This window comes from Pristiophorus japonicus, chromosome 12, assembly GCF_044704955.1.
Source record: "Pristiophorus japonicus isolate sPriJap1 chromosome 12, sPriJap1.hap1, whole genome shotgun sequence".
In the NCBI taxonomy this organism is placed as follows: domain Eukaryota; kingdom Metazoa; phylum Chordata; class Chondrichthyes; family Pristiophoridae; genus Pristiophorus; species Pristiophorus japonicus.
The window spans coordinates 107,057,361-107,072,411 of NC_091988.1; the positions used below are offsets into that span (position 1 = coordinate 107,057,361).

Here is a 15,051-nt window from a genome sequence, read left to right on the forward strand (position 1 = left end):
CCATGGAAACTGGAATGCTGTTTAATTTGACTTTTAACATTATCAGAGGGCTTTTGGTGGTGAAGGTGTGTATCCCATACACTTCCTCTTCAGCCTCAGGTTGAGTTGCCTCTCTTACTCGTTTAGCGTGATCCGCGCTGGATTGGTCATCTTCTGCCGACTGCCACATGATAAGTCGCAACACGTCTGCACATTCGCTGGAGGTGCCCCATTGTTCCACAGCCCTTGCACACGTAGTGCTTGAATCGATATTGATGGGCTCGATGATTACCCTCGCAGCGCCAACACGGTACTAATGGATTCGCATTCACGCCCCACGGCGGACTCTTGAGTCATCCTAGGTCTGGCCTCTGCAGGCGTGTAGGCCCTGCCATGTACAGTTCTACCTGCTGAAGGCATTATTTTTATACACAGTACTTGCCGGTGAGTTCCGATGCTGCAGTGATATCTGTTTAGTGTTATTGTTCGTGGGCATAAAAGCCTGGGCTATCGTGATTGCCTTACTCAGATCAAGGGATTCGGCAGACAGCAGTTTGTGAAGAATGACCTCGTGGTCGATTCCAGGCATGAAAAAGTCCCGCAACACTTCCCCAAGATACCATAAGGCATCTGAGATCGGCGACATAGCTCGCCACGTCCTGGCCCTCTGAGCGATGGTGCGTATAAAAGCAATACCTGGCCATCAAGATGCTCTCCTTCGGCTTGAGGTATTCCCGAACCAGCGTGCACAACTCTTCATATGCCTTGTCCGTTGGTTTCGTCGGTGCTCGCAGATTTTTGATGAATCCATATATCGTGGACCCACAAACGGTGAGGCAAATCGCCCTGCGCTTGATCGCAGTTTCTGCCTTTTCCAGTTCGTTGGCCATGAAGTACTGGTCAAGACGCTCAACGAAGGCTTCCCAATCATCACCCTCAACAAATCTCTCAAGAATACGAACGGCAACCATAACTGCGTGAAAGTTCGTGATCAGTTACTCGTCGCCAATTGTTACGTTTAGAATAACTCCACAAGACTGTATGTCTTAAGCTCAAACTGTTGTGACCTTGGTCCCTTTATTGTAATTCCAGAATGAGGAGGCAGCATGGTAGACTGCCTTTTATACCTGCTTGCCCAGGGTGTGCAGGTGATCCTTGGATCTCCCACAGGTGTGCCCCCTGGTGGCAAGTCTTACACATTGGTAATGTTTACATACATAACAGTGGGGAAGGAGAAAGACTGTTAAAAGCAGGTTTAACTGTGGCAGCAGTCAGGAGAAAGGACATGTCGATATATTACATGAATATTTTGCTGCAGTCTTCAAAGTAGGGAAAGAGATTTTGATGTCAGAGATACAGAAAGAATGGAGATTAGTGAAGGTGAGAAATTTATAAGGATTAATAGAAAGAATTTTAATAGATGAAATGATGGGAGCAAATGCAGTTTCCACCTGAGATTGTGCAAAAATGAGCATGGAAGTTGGGGGGTACATTAATTCGTGAGACTTGACAATGTTACGGAAGGATTAGAAGTTATTAACCCATGCCATTATTAAACAAGGGGGAAGGGACAAAGCAAGTAACCTCAGGCTAGTGAGTTTTAATAACAGTAATGTGGAAATTGTTAGAAGGGAAGCCCTTAACAAGTTACAAACAAATTACAGAGTGTTACTCTAGCTTTGCAAAAGATTGTCATATCTCACCAAGCTAACAGACAGAGCCACAGAGGGAGTTGATTGACTGGGATCAATGGGTTTTCAGAAGGCAGGTGGAAGATGATAGTTGGGGCTCAATGGGCTTTGTTTGAATGGGTTTTCAGAAGACAGCTGACTAGGATCTATACAGGAAAATTGATGCTAAAATTGAAATGTACGGAATTGGAGATGACCACGTGGCACAGATAGGAAACAAAGTAGAGGGCAGAGACTTGGGAGAAATAGGACATTGTCGGATTAGTAGCCAGTGGAAAGTGGTGTCAGATGGACACAGATTCAGTGAGTGGGCAAAGCGATGGCAGATGCAGTTTAATGCAACAACGTAGTACAATAGAACGTGGGTATAATCAAATGGGTCAGTGCAAGGGCATTGCTAGATGAAGAGGGAGATATATGGGCCCAGGCATATTATGCATTAAAATCTAGCTCAGAGGTACAAAATTTGACCAAAAGGATTAGTGGGATGTAGGGCATCATCACAAGAGGCATAGAATCGAAAACCACAGAAATAATTCAGTTATACAGAGCACAGGATTGAATTCACTTAGTGTTCAGGTTTGGGTGCCTGGCCTTGGAGGGTCCCACAGTGATTCACCAGGTGATTCCTGGGATGGAGGGCCTGATTTATGAATTAGGATAAACAGATGTTTTATTGCCTGTAGACAAGTAGGTTAAGGGTAATCTGATGGTGGGGTTTAGAATAATGAAAGCAATGGACAGGGTTAGATACGGAATTCGGCCTTCCTGCTGTAGGGGAATCCAAGGCATGGGCCTAATCTGCGAATTTGAGCAAAGCGACAGCAAGCAAATCCAGAAAAAGATCTAAGAACATAAGAAATAGGAACAGGAGTAGGCCATACGGCCCCTCGAGCCTGCTCCGCCATTCAATAAGATCATGGTTGATCTGATCATGGACTCCGGTCCACATCCCTGTCCGCTCCCCATCACCCCTTATCCCCTTATCGTTTAAGAAACTGTCTATTTCTGTCTTAAATTTATTCAATGTCCCAGCTTCCACAGCTCTCTGAGGCAGCAAATTCCACAGAATAACAACCCTCTGAGAATAAATTTCTCCTCATCTGTTTTAAATGGGCGACCCCGTATTCGAAGATCATGCCCTCTAGTTCTAGTCTCCCCCATCAGTGGAAGCATCCTCTCTGCATCCACCTTGTCAAGTCCCTTCATAATCTGAGATGTTTTGATAAGATCACCTCTCATTCTTCTGAATTCCAATGAGTTGAGGCTCAACCTATTCAACCTTTCCTCATAAGTCAACCCCCTCATTCCCATCAACCTAGTGAACCTCGTAAATATTGAAACCAAAACTGCACGCAGTATTCCAGGTGTGGCCTCACCCATACCTTATATAGCTGTAGCAAGACTTCCCTGCTTTTATACTCCATCCCCTTTGCAATAAAGGCCAAGATACCAATGGCCTTCCTGATCACTTGCTGTACCTGCATACTATCCTTTTGTGTTTCATGCACAAGTATGCCCAGGTCCCGCTGTACTGCGGCACTTTGCAATCTTTCTCTATTGAAATAATAACTTGCTCTTTGATATTTTTTTTGCCAAAGTGCATGACCTCACATTTTCCAACATTATACTCCATCTGTCAAATTTTTGCCCACTCACTTAGCCTGTCTATGTCCTTTTGCAGATTTTTGTGTCCTCCTCACACATTGCTTTTCCTCCCATCTTTGTATCGTCAGCAAACTTGGCTACGTTACACTCAGTCCCTTCTTCTAAGTTGTTAATATAGATTGTAAATAGTTGGAGTCCCAGCACTGAACCCTGCAGCATCCACTAGTTACTGGTTGCCAACCAGAGAATGAACCATTTATCTCGACTCTCTGTTCTGTTAGTTAGCCAATCGTCTGTCCATGCTAATATATTACTCCCAACCCTGTGAACTTTTATCTTGTGCAGTAACCTTTTATGTGGCACCTTGTCAAATTCCTTCTGGAATTCCAATACACCACATCCACTGGTTCCCCTTTAATCCACCCTGTTCGTTACATCCTCAAAGAACTCCAGTAAATTTATCAAACATGACTTCCCCTTCATAAATCCATGCTGACTCTGCCTGACCGAATTTTGCTTTTCCAAATGTCCTGCTACTGCTTCTTTAATAATGGACTCCAACATTTTTCCAACCACAGATGTTAGGCTAACTGGTCTATAGTTTCCTGCTTTTTGTCTGCCTCCTTTTTAAAATAGGGGCGTTACATTTGCAGTTCACGTGAAAGGCTGTGAGAATGTGGAACACACTGCCCACAGGGGCTTAGATGCAGAGTCATTTGAACTGTTTAAAAAGGAAAGAGGTATTTATTGGAGCTAAGGGGTATGGCAAAAGTGTGAGGCATTGGGATTAAAAAGATAAGAGTTACAATACCTGGTATAGCAGGCTCAGTAGTCTGAATAGCCCAATCCCCACTTCCTGTGTACTTGGCAACTTGGATTCAGCGAACAGCTAAAGTACACTATTCTCACCAGCACAGTCTGTGATTGAGAGCGAGTGAGGTAGGATTGTAGGAATATATGAGATGATGTGTGGGGCTATAGGAGTATCTAAGGGGGAGGGGGGGGAGTGGAACTGTAGGAGTATCTGAGGGGGGGGTGCTGCAGGAGTATCTGAGCGGGGGGGATTGTAGGAGTATCTGAGGGGGGAGGGGACTGTAGGAGTATCTGAGTGGGGGGGGGGGGGACTGTAGGAGTATCTGAAGAGGGGGGGACTGTAGGAGTATCTGAGGAGGGGGGGACTGTAGGAGTATCTGAGGAGGGGGGGACTGTAGGAGTATCTGAGATGGGGGGACTGTAGGAATATCTGAGGGGGGGAACTGTAGGTGTATCTGAGGGGGGAGGGGGACTAGGAATATCTGAGGGGGGCTGTTGGTGTATCTGAGGGGGGGTCTGTAGAAGTATCTGAGGCAGGGGAGTGGGATTGTAGGAGTATATGAGGCAGGGGAGTGGGACTGTAGGAGTATCTGCCGGGGGGGGGAAGGGGGGGGGAGACCTTTTTGAGGTCTAACAAATCATCCTCGACTCCGAGGGACTGACTATGATGATAATGTATAAAATTATGAGGGACCTAGATCGAGTGAATAGGAAGGACCACAAAAAGCAAGGGACTGAGTGCTGCGGAACCCCATTGCAAACAGCCTTCCAGTCACAAAAATACCCATTGACCATTACCCTTTGCTTCCTGCCTCTGAGCCAATTTTGGATCCAACTTGCACCTTTGCCCAGGATCCCATGGGCTTGTACTTTCATGACCGTCTGCCATGTGGGACCTTATCAAAAGCTTTGCTAAAATCCATATACACTACATCAAACGCACTACCCTCATCGACTCTCCTTGTTACCTCCTCAAAAAATGTAATCAAGTTAGTCACACATGACCTTCCCTTAACAAATCCATGCTGACTGTCCCCAATTAATCCGTGTCTTTCGAAATGAAGATTTATCCTGTACCTCAGAATTTTCTCCCAGTAATTTTCCCACCACCGAGGTTATTCTGACTAGCCTATAATTATGCAGTCTATCCCTTTCTCCCTTTTTAAACAAAGGTCTCATGTTAGCGTGGGTAGTGCTGGAGTCCCCTGAGTGCATCTTGCTGTCTAGCAAGTCGTGAGGGAGATAGTTCCTCTGGGCAGTACAGCCTGAGCCAAGACGGGTGGCTCAGCTGTACAGGGGTGGGGGAAAAACAAAGGTTGAGAAGGCAATAGTGGTTGGGGATTCGATAGTTGGGGAACAGACAGCTGTTTCTGCGACTGCAAAGGTGACTCCTGGATGGTATGTTACCTCCTTGATGCCATGGTCAAGGATGTCACTGAGCAGCTGCAGAACATTCTGCGGGGGGGTGGGGGGTGAACAGCCAGAGGTCGTGGTTCATATTTGTATCAATTACAGGTAAAAATAGGGATGAGGTCCTGCAGGCAGATTTTAGGGAGCGAGGAAAGAGATTAAAAAGCAGGATCGCAAATGTATTTGGATTACTCCTGGTGTCACGTGCAAGTGAGTACAGAAAAATGAGGATAGAGCAGATGAATGTGTGGCTGGAGAGTTGGTGCAGGAGGGAGGGCTTTAGATTCCTGGGGCATTGGGGCCAGCTCTGGGGAAGGCTGGACGGGTTGCATCTCACCAGAACCGGTACCAATATCTTCGCTGAGAGGTTTGCTGGTGCTGTTGGGGAGAGTTTAAACTAAGTTGGTAGGGGGATGGGCACCAAGATATAGCATTATGAAGGAGAAACAGAGGGCACAAAAAGGGTTGGGCGAGATGGGTAGCGCTAAAGTAATAAATAGTAATATGGTGTTGTGCCAATAACTGAGACCTGGCTCTCAAAAAGGCAGAACTATATACTAAAATATTCCTAGATATAGGGTGTTCAGGAAAGATGGGAGGTGGGGTGGCAGTATTGATCAAGGAGAATGTTAGTGCTGGAGAGAGAGGATGTCTTGGAGTGGTCAAGGACAGAATCTACATGGCTTGAGTTAAGACATAATAGAGGTGCATTACATTACTGGGTGTACTCCATAGGCCACCAACTAGTGGGAAAAATATGGATATGGAGGAGCAAATTTGCAGAGAAATTAGAGCGGTGCAAGAACTATAGCGTATTGATAATGGAGACTTCAACTATCCTAAATCAGGCAGTTTATATAGTAATAGTGTAAAGGGCAGAGAGAGGGAAGAATTTCTGAAGTGTGTTCAGGAGAACTTTCTTGATCAGTACGTTTCCAGCCCAATGCGGAAGGAGGCATTGCTGGATCTGTTTCTGGGGAATGAGGTAGGTCAAGTGGAGCAAGTGCCAGTAGAGGAACATTTAGGGAACAGTGATCATGGTGTTATAAGTTTTAGATTAGTTATGGAATAGGACAGCAAGCAATCTAGAGTAAAAATACTTAATTGGAGGAAGGCCAATTTCAGTGGGATGAGAACAGATCTGGCTCGGGTAAATTGGAATCAAGGATTGGCAGACAAAACTGTAATGGAACAATGGGCTGCCTTTAAAGAGAAAATAGTTCAGATACAGTCGAGGTACATTCCCACGAGGGGGAAAGGTAGGGCAACTAAAGTCAGAGCTCCCTGGATGACAAAAGAGATAGAGAGTAAGTTGAAGCAGAAAAAGTGCGCGTATGACAGATGTCGAGAATACATCTGAGAATCAAGCTAAATATAGAAAGGTCAGAGGAACAGTGCAAATGAAAATAAGAGGGGCAAAGAGGGAGTATGAGAATCGAATGGCAGCTGACATAAAAGGGAATCTAAAAGTCTTCTATAGGTATATAAATAGTAAATGGGTAGTAAGAGGAAGGGTGGGTCCGATTAGGGACATGAAAGGAGACCTACACATGGAGGCTGAGAATATAGCTGCTAAATGAATGCTTTGCATCTGTCTTCACCAAGGAAGATGATGCTGACATAGACATAGTGAAGGAAGAGGTAGAGGAGATACTGGATGGGATACAAATGGATAAAATGGAGGTACTGGACAGGCTGGCTGTACTTAAAGTAGATAAGTCACCAGGACCAGATGGGATGCATCCTAGGACGCTGAGGGAAGTGAAGGAGGAAATCGCGGAGGTATTGGCCATAAATTTCTAATTCTCCTTAGAAATGGGGGTGGTGCCAGAGGACTGGAGAATTGCAAATGTTACACACTTGTTGAAAAAAGGTGTAAAGATAAACCCAGCAACTACAGGCCAGTCAGTTTAACCTCGGTAGTGGGGAATGTTTTAGAAACAATAATCAGGGACAAAACAGTCACTTGGATCAGTGTGGATTAATTAAGGAAAGCCAGCAGAATTTGTTAACGGCAAATCGTGTTTAACCAACTTGATCGAGTTTTTTGATGAATTAAAATAGAGGTTTGAAATGGGCAATGCGGTTGACGTGGTATGCATGGTTTTCCAAAAGGCATTCGACAAAGTGCCACATAATCGGTTTGCCAGCAAAGTTGAAGCCCATGGAATACAAGAGACAGTAGCAGCATGGATACAAAATTGGCTAATTGACAGGAAACAGAGAGTAGTGATGAACAGAAAGTATACAGTGGTGTTCCCCAGGAGTCGGTTCTGGGACCACTGCTTTTCATGATATATATTACTGACTTGGATGTGTGCACAACTACTCGGGTATTTGTGCATAAATCGTTGAAGATGGCAGGGCAGGTTGAGAAACCAGTTAAAAAAACTTACAAGATTCTGGGCTTCATGAATAGAGTTATAGAGTACAAAAGCGTGGAAATTATGATGAACCTGTATAAAACACTGGTTCGGCCACAACTGCAGTACTGTGTCCCGTTCTGGGCACCGTACTTTAGGAAGGATATGAAGGCCTTGGAGAGGGTGCAGGAAAGATTTATGAAAAAGATTCCAGGAATCAGGGACTTCAGTTACATGGATAGACTGGAGAAGCTGGGGTTGTTCTCCTTAGAGCAGAGAAGAGCGAGGTGTTCAAAATCATGAGGGATCTGGACAGAGTAGATAGAGAGAAACTGTTCCCATTGGCAGAAGAGTCAAGAACCCAGAGGACACAGATTTAAGGTGATTGGAAAAAGAACCAAAGGCGACATAAGAAAAACGTTTTTACGCAGCGAGTGGTTAGGATCTGGAATGCACTGGCTGAAAGGGTGGCGGGGGCAGACTCAATCGGGGCTTTCAAAAGGGAATTGGATAAATACCTGAAGGGAAAAAATTGCAGGACTATGGGGAAAGGGCCGGGGGGGTGGGACTGGCTGAGGTGCTCTTGCAGAGACCTGGCACGGGCTGAATGGCCGCCTTCCATGCAGCAATCATTCTATGATTCTCCTGGGAAAAATAATGTTTAATGTGACAGCATTTAACAGTGAACACCCGACCCAGATAGATTGTATTCCAGATTAGTGAAGGAATTTGGGAATCCCTTTTCTGATCCCTTGGTTAATATAATCCGAGATTTCTAACGTGATGAAGTGCAACAATAATCTTTGGAAATGGAAAATATGCCAAAGGACTGAAGGGTGGTAATTATGAGAACTTGTGCAAGAAAGGGAAGGGATAGGCCAGGAAATCAGGCCGGTTAGTCTCGCCTCAATCATGCACTGTTTCTTTGAGCCCATAACATGGGATTAAATTAGTGAACAGCTGGAGAAATGTGTCTGATTCGGGAAGAGTCAGCATGGATCTGCGAAGGGCTGGCAATCCTTTCTTAATTCAGTGCATTATATTGAACAAACCTTTCTTGATCCCTGGATGACATCTTCCCTCTTATTTTGAAGTGGGTGATATTTAGAATAACAGATTCTGGCCACTAAACTCACCATCAAAAATAGAGTTCAAGGGGGTTGTTAATCGCCCCTCATAAACCTGGCTCAAACTTTTAATCCATTTCCAGCTCACATGACCATTGATGTGACAACCAGACACAGCTGATGAGTTCTGTCTCCTGCAGTCAGATAACCAATATATGTGATCCTCAATGCACACATGTCAATCCTTGGTGAGGTGATTCAGCTGCCTGGGAGTAAAATTTTGCATTGCAGGTAGTGAGGTGTACCTTGTCCAACATTGAGAGCAAAGAAAGACACAAACACAGGCTTCTCTGCCTGGTTGCAACATCAAACGTAAGTGACCACAATAACAGCTCAGCTCTAAATTCCCATGATCAATTATTAGAAATAGTATTTCTGAAATGAAACCGCATGGATCCCTGTACTGTTGCAAGCATCTCCATTCGACTGATTGTGGTTTAATTAGCGACGTTTCTGACCCCTCAAACTTGTGCAAATGAAATCCTTTCTGGGATTGTGTATAGTTCTCTATTTCAGGTACAGTTTGTATTTATTTGTTGATGTGTTTGTGGACTCTTCAGGAACCATTTTAAAGGTGCCTTGCCTCAGTTGGTAAGATGCTGGGGTGATCTGGCACTTACTCTTACAACAGCACCAACTACACTACCCCACTCTGCAGTCAGAGACCAAAGTCCAGCTTTGCACACCTGTACTTGTGCTTTCACATTCAAGTGCTCAGTGTCACTGACTGCCAGTGAGATTTTTCATATTACAAGATAGTTAGCTCCACTCTCGGAGTTAGTTAAAAGCAGTCCAGCAGAGTCCATGGGCTCCTGATCTTTAACATGTTGATGTTGCACCCAGTAGTGGTTATTAAAGTTGTCGTTTGGCCTGTGTCAAATGTCCAGTTACAGTTATGGATACTTGCATCAGTGGGAAGCACAAACCGCTCGCAGCTACACGAGATCTGTGGTAAGTGATTTGCCTCACCTGTGTCGCTGCTTCCAGCAGAATCCAAGCCAGCAGGAGATTTGATGTTCCCATCATGTTTTACACATATGATTGACTGTTTTATACACAAACAGAGCAAGATACATGGCAGATGAAATTTAACGCTGAGAAGTGAGAAGTGATGTTTGAGTAGGAAAAATGAGGAGATAATATGAACTAAATGGTGCAATTTTAAAGGGGGTGCAGGAACAGAGAGACCTGGGAGTGTATGTACACAAATCCTTGAATGGGGCAGGAAAAGTTGGGAAATCTGTTTTTTAAAAAAAAACATATGGGATCCCTGGCTTTATTAATAGAGGAATAGAGTAGAAAAACAAAGAGGTTATGTTAAACCTTTAGAAAGCACTGGTTCAGCCTCAGCTGAAGTATTGTGTCCAATTCTGGGCACCACATTTTAGGAAGGATCTCACTGACTGCCAATGAGATTTTTCATGTTACAAGATGGCTAGCTCTGCTCTCGGAGTTAGTTAAAAGCAGCCCAACAGAGTCATTTTGCAACGGAAATTACAGTAAGATGATGCTTCATGATAGAGACGGATGTATCCTTCAGTGTATTGCCCATGTATATTGTATAACAATTTTAAGGAACATTTGGTCCATACCAAATATTCAACATTGGGCTTTTGGAGAGAGCTGGTTTTGATTTGGTTTGCTGTAGATGGACTTATTTTCATGCGACAATCACTGACTGGCTTTTAATACTGTGTGTAATAACTATTATAGATAGAATCATAAAATGATACAACACAGAAAGAGGCCATTCGGCCCTTTGTGCTTGTGCCAGCTCTTTGAAAGAGCTATCCAATTAGTCCCGCATCCCTGCTCTTTCCCCATAGACCTGTAAATTTTTGCCATTTAAGTCTTTATCCAATTCCTTTTTGAAAGTGTTTACACCATCCTTCTTAGGTAGTGCATTCCAGATCATAACAACTTGCTGTGTAAAAAAAAAAATGTGAACTCATATCGCCTTTAGTTCTTTTTTTCAATTATCTTAAACCTGTGTTCTCTGTTTACCGACTCTCCTGCCACTGGAAACAGTATCTCTTTATTTACTCTATCAAAACTGTTCATGATTTTGAACACCTCCAGAAGATGTTCTTTTAATCTACACTGCTCTAAGAATAACCCGGATTCTCCACATAACTGAAATTCCTCATTCCTGATATTCTAGTAAATCTCTTCTGTACCCTCTAAGCTCTTGACATCCTTCCTAAAGTGTGGTGTCCAGAATGGGACACAATACTTCAGCTGAGGCTGAACCAGTGCTTTATAAAGGTTTAACATAACCTCTTTGCTTTTCTACTCTATTCCTCTATTAATAAAGCCAGGGATCCCATATGCTTTTTTTAAACAGACTTCTCAACTTTTCCTGCCCCATTCAAAGATTTTGTAAGCATACACTCCCAGGTCTCTGTTCCTGCACCCCCTTTAAAATTGCACCATTTTGTTTATAATATCATCTCATTTTTCCTACCAAAATATCACTTCTCACTTCTGAGTTAAATTTCATCTGCCTTGTGCCTGCCCATTTCATCAGTCTGTCTATGTCCTCCTGAAGTCTGTTGCTATCCTCCTCATTGTTTACTACATTTCAGAGTTTTGTGTCACCTGCAAACTTTGAAATGATGCCCAGGTCATTAAATATATCAGAAAGATCAGTGGTCCGAGTACCTACCTCGGGGGAACACCACTGTTTACTTCCCTCCAGTTTGAAAAACAACTGCCCACCAATACTGTCAGTTTTCTGTGCCTTAACTAATTGTATATCCACACTGTCACTGTCCCTTTAATCCCATGGGCTTTCATTTTGCTAACAAGTCTGTTTTGTGGTACTTAAGTCCATATACATAAAATCAACTGTACTATCCTCATCAACTCTTCCGCTACTTCATCAAACAACTCAATCGAGTTAGTCATAGAAACATATAAAATAGGTGCAGGAGCAGGCCATTCAGCCCTTCTAGCCTGCACCGCCATTCAATGAGTTCATGGCTGAACATGAAACTTCAGTACCCCCTTCCTGCTTTCTCGCCATACCCCTTGATCCCCCGAGTAGTAAGGACTTCATCTAACTCCCTTTTGAATATATTTAGTGAATTGGCCTCAACTACTTTCTGTGGTAGAGAATTCCACAGGTTCACCACTCTCTGGGTGAAGAAGTTTCTCCTCATCTCGGTCCTAAATGGCTTACCCCTTATCCTTAGACTGTGACCCCTGGTTCTGGACTTCCCCAACATTGGGAACATTCTTCCTGCCTAAACCTGTCTAAACCCGTCAGAATTTTAAACGTTTCTATGAGGTCCCCTTTCATTCTTCTGAACTCCAGTGAATACAAGCCCAGTTGATCCAGTCTTTCTTGATAGGTCAGTCCCACCATCCTGGGAATCAGTCTGGTGAATCTTCGCTGCACTCCCTCAATAGCAAGAATGTCCTTCCTCAAGTTAGGAGACCAAAACTGTACACAATACTCCAGGTGTGGCCTCACCAAGGCCCTGTACAACTGTAGCAACACCTCCCTGCCCCTGTACTCAAATCCCCTCGCTATGAAGGCCAACATGCCGTTTGCTTTCTTAACCGCCTGCTGTACCTGCATGCCAACCTTCAATGACTGATGTACCATGACACCCAGGTCTCGTTGCACCTTCCCTTTTCCTAATCTGTCACCATTCAGATAATAGTCTGTCTCTCTGTTTTTAACCACCAAAGTGGATAACCTCACATTTATCCACATTATACTTCATCTGCCATGCATTTGCCCACTCACCTAACCTATCCAAGTCACTCTGCAGCCTCATAGCATCCTCCTCGCAGCTCACACTGCCACCCAACTTAGTGTCATCCGCAAATTTGGAGATACTACATTTAATCCCCTCGTCTAAATCATTAATGTACAATGTAAACTGCTGGGGCCCCAGCACAGAACCATGCGGTACCCCACTAGTCACTGCCTGCCATTCTGAAAAGTACCCATTTACTCCTACTCTTTGCTTCCTGTCTGACAACCAGTTCTCAAACACAATTTGCCTTTAACAAATTCGTATTAACTTTCATTTATTAGCCCATCATTTTCCAAGTTCCAATTAATTTTGTCTCGGATTATTGTGGCTAAGTTTCCCCACCACCGACTGCATTTGTAGATTGCGCCATCCCTGTATCTAAGGAGGATTGAAAGATTATGGCCAAAGCCTCTGCAATTTACACCATTATGTCCCTCAGTAACCAAGGATTCATCCCATCTGGACCAGGTGACTCTTCTACTTGTGAGTGCTGCCGCCTTTTAAGTATCTCCACCTTCTATCTTTTTATCCTATCCAATTTTACTACTTCCTCCTCTGTAACTGTGAATTTGGCAGTATCCTCTTCTCTGGTGAAGACAGATGTAATTTTAATTTACTAACTTACTAACATTAGCTTTCTCTAAGGATTGTCCCTCATTCATTTCTGATAATTGCTTTCAGAGACAGCAGAAAACTCTCCACGGACTGTATCAACTGCTTCATCTGTGAGTACAGCCTCTCTCGACACTCTATACACTGGCTCCTCCAACTCACCTGAGCCACAGCAGTCCGTAGCCACTTCCAGTCCTTCGGCAACCCCTCCACCCCTCCCTACTCGAAGCACTTTTACTGCCCCTAGGTATCCAACCAGCATCCCTCTCCACGCTGATGCAAGCTCAGCACTTTCTGCTGATACCCTCGGTTCCAGCTGCCAGCTGCAAGCATCCCCTCTCACCGACTTGAATGCTGAAACCGTGCTCGGTCAAACCCAGAACAAAGAGTCCGCATTATCAGTGTCGCCTTCAGCATCTGAAGCAGATCCCTGCAAGCCCATGGTCTCGGTGCCCAAGACCATTGGAGCCGAGCTGATTGAACTGGTTCGCAAGAATACAAATCTCAGCTATGAGCTGTCGAGAGTGGCGATTGGTGTAATGGTCGGACATATTCAGAGCTCTGTCCCAGAAGTAATGGATGTCATGGAGCAGATCCTGCTTTCCCTGGTGGAGAGTAAGGTAAGTTACTGAGCACCATCTGCTATGATGCTTTTCTGTTTCTGTCTGAGCAAATGAGCCAATTCCTTTTTTTTAGGTACTGGGTGTTTAAAAATCTGCCATTCTTTGAAATATGTCTCATGCACTATTCTGTAATTCTGCTGGTTATAACCTTTACTTAAGCAGTTCTCTCCCCCCGAACTGGAAAATGTCTTCAACTTTGTTTCCAATTTCCACCCTTCCCTCACCTTCACATGGTCCATCGCTGACTCGTCCCTTCCCTTCCTCAACTTCTTTGTCTCCCTTTCTGGCGATAGGCTATCAAGCAATATCCACTATAAGCCCACTGACTCCCACAGCTACCTTGACTACACTCCCTCCACCCCACTTCCTGTAAGGACTATTCCATTCTCCCAGTTTTTCCACCTCCGTCGCATCTGTCCCGACGATGTCACCTTTCATACCAGTGCTTCAATATGTCTTCCTTTTTCCTCAACCAAGGTTTCCTCTTCACTGTGGTTGTCTGGACCCTCGACTGTGTCCATTCTATTTCCCACACTTCTGCCCACACCCCTTCCCTTCCCGCTCAGAACCATGAAATGGTGCGACTTGTCCTCAACTTCCACCCCACCAGCCTCCACGTTCAACCGATCATCCTCTGCCATTTTCACCATGTCCAGTGTGATCCCACCACCAAGCACATCTTCCCCATCCCCTTCAGCATTCTGAAGGGACCGTTCCCTCTGCGATACTCTGGTCCACTCTTCAATCACCTCAACAACCCCTCCCCATCCCACGGACCTTCCCGTACAAGCACAGGAGATGCAACCCCTGCTCTTTCACCTCCTCCCTTCCCACTGTCCAGGGCCTCAAACATTCCTTCCAGGTGAAACAGCGAATACTTGTACTTCTTGCAATTTAGTATACTGTATTCGCTGCTCACGATGCTGTCTCCTCTACATTTGGGAGACCAAACACATATTGGGTGATCGCTTTGCGGAACACCACCGTTCAGTCCGTAAGCGTGACCTCGAGCTAATGCATAATCATGTCATCCAGCACATCTACAGCCACCATTGAAA

The 15,051-nt window shown here is 44.6% G+C and overlaps 1 protein-coding gene across 3 annotated transcripts in view; it reads left to right on the forward strand.

The window, feature by feature from the left end:
- nckipsd (NCK interacting protein with SH3 domain) overlaps positions 1-15,051 on the forward strand; it is a 280,231-nt gene that overhangs the window by 200,749 nt on the left and 64,431 nt on the right. For all 3 annotated transcript variants that reach the window (XM_070895841.1, XM_070895842.1, XM_070895843.1), the window contains exon 5: positions 13,440-13,990. In XM_070895841.1, coding sequence (XP_070751942.1) covers positions 13,440-13,990 — 551 coding nt within the window. The remainder of the gene's footprint in view (positions 1-13,439; positions 13,991-15,051) is intronic.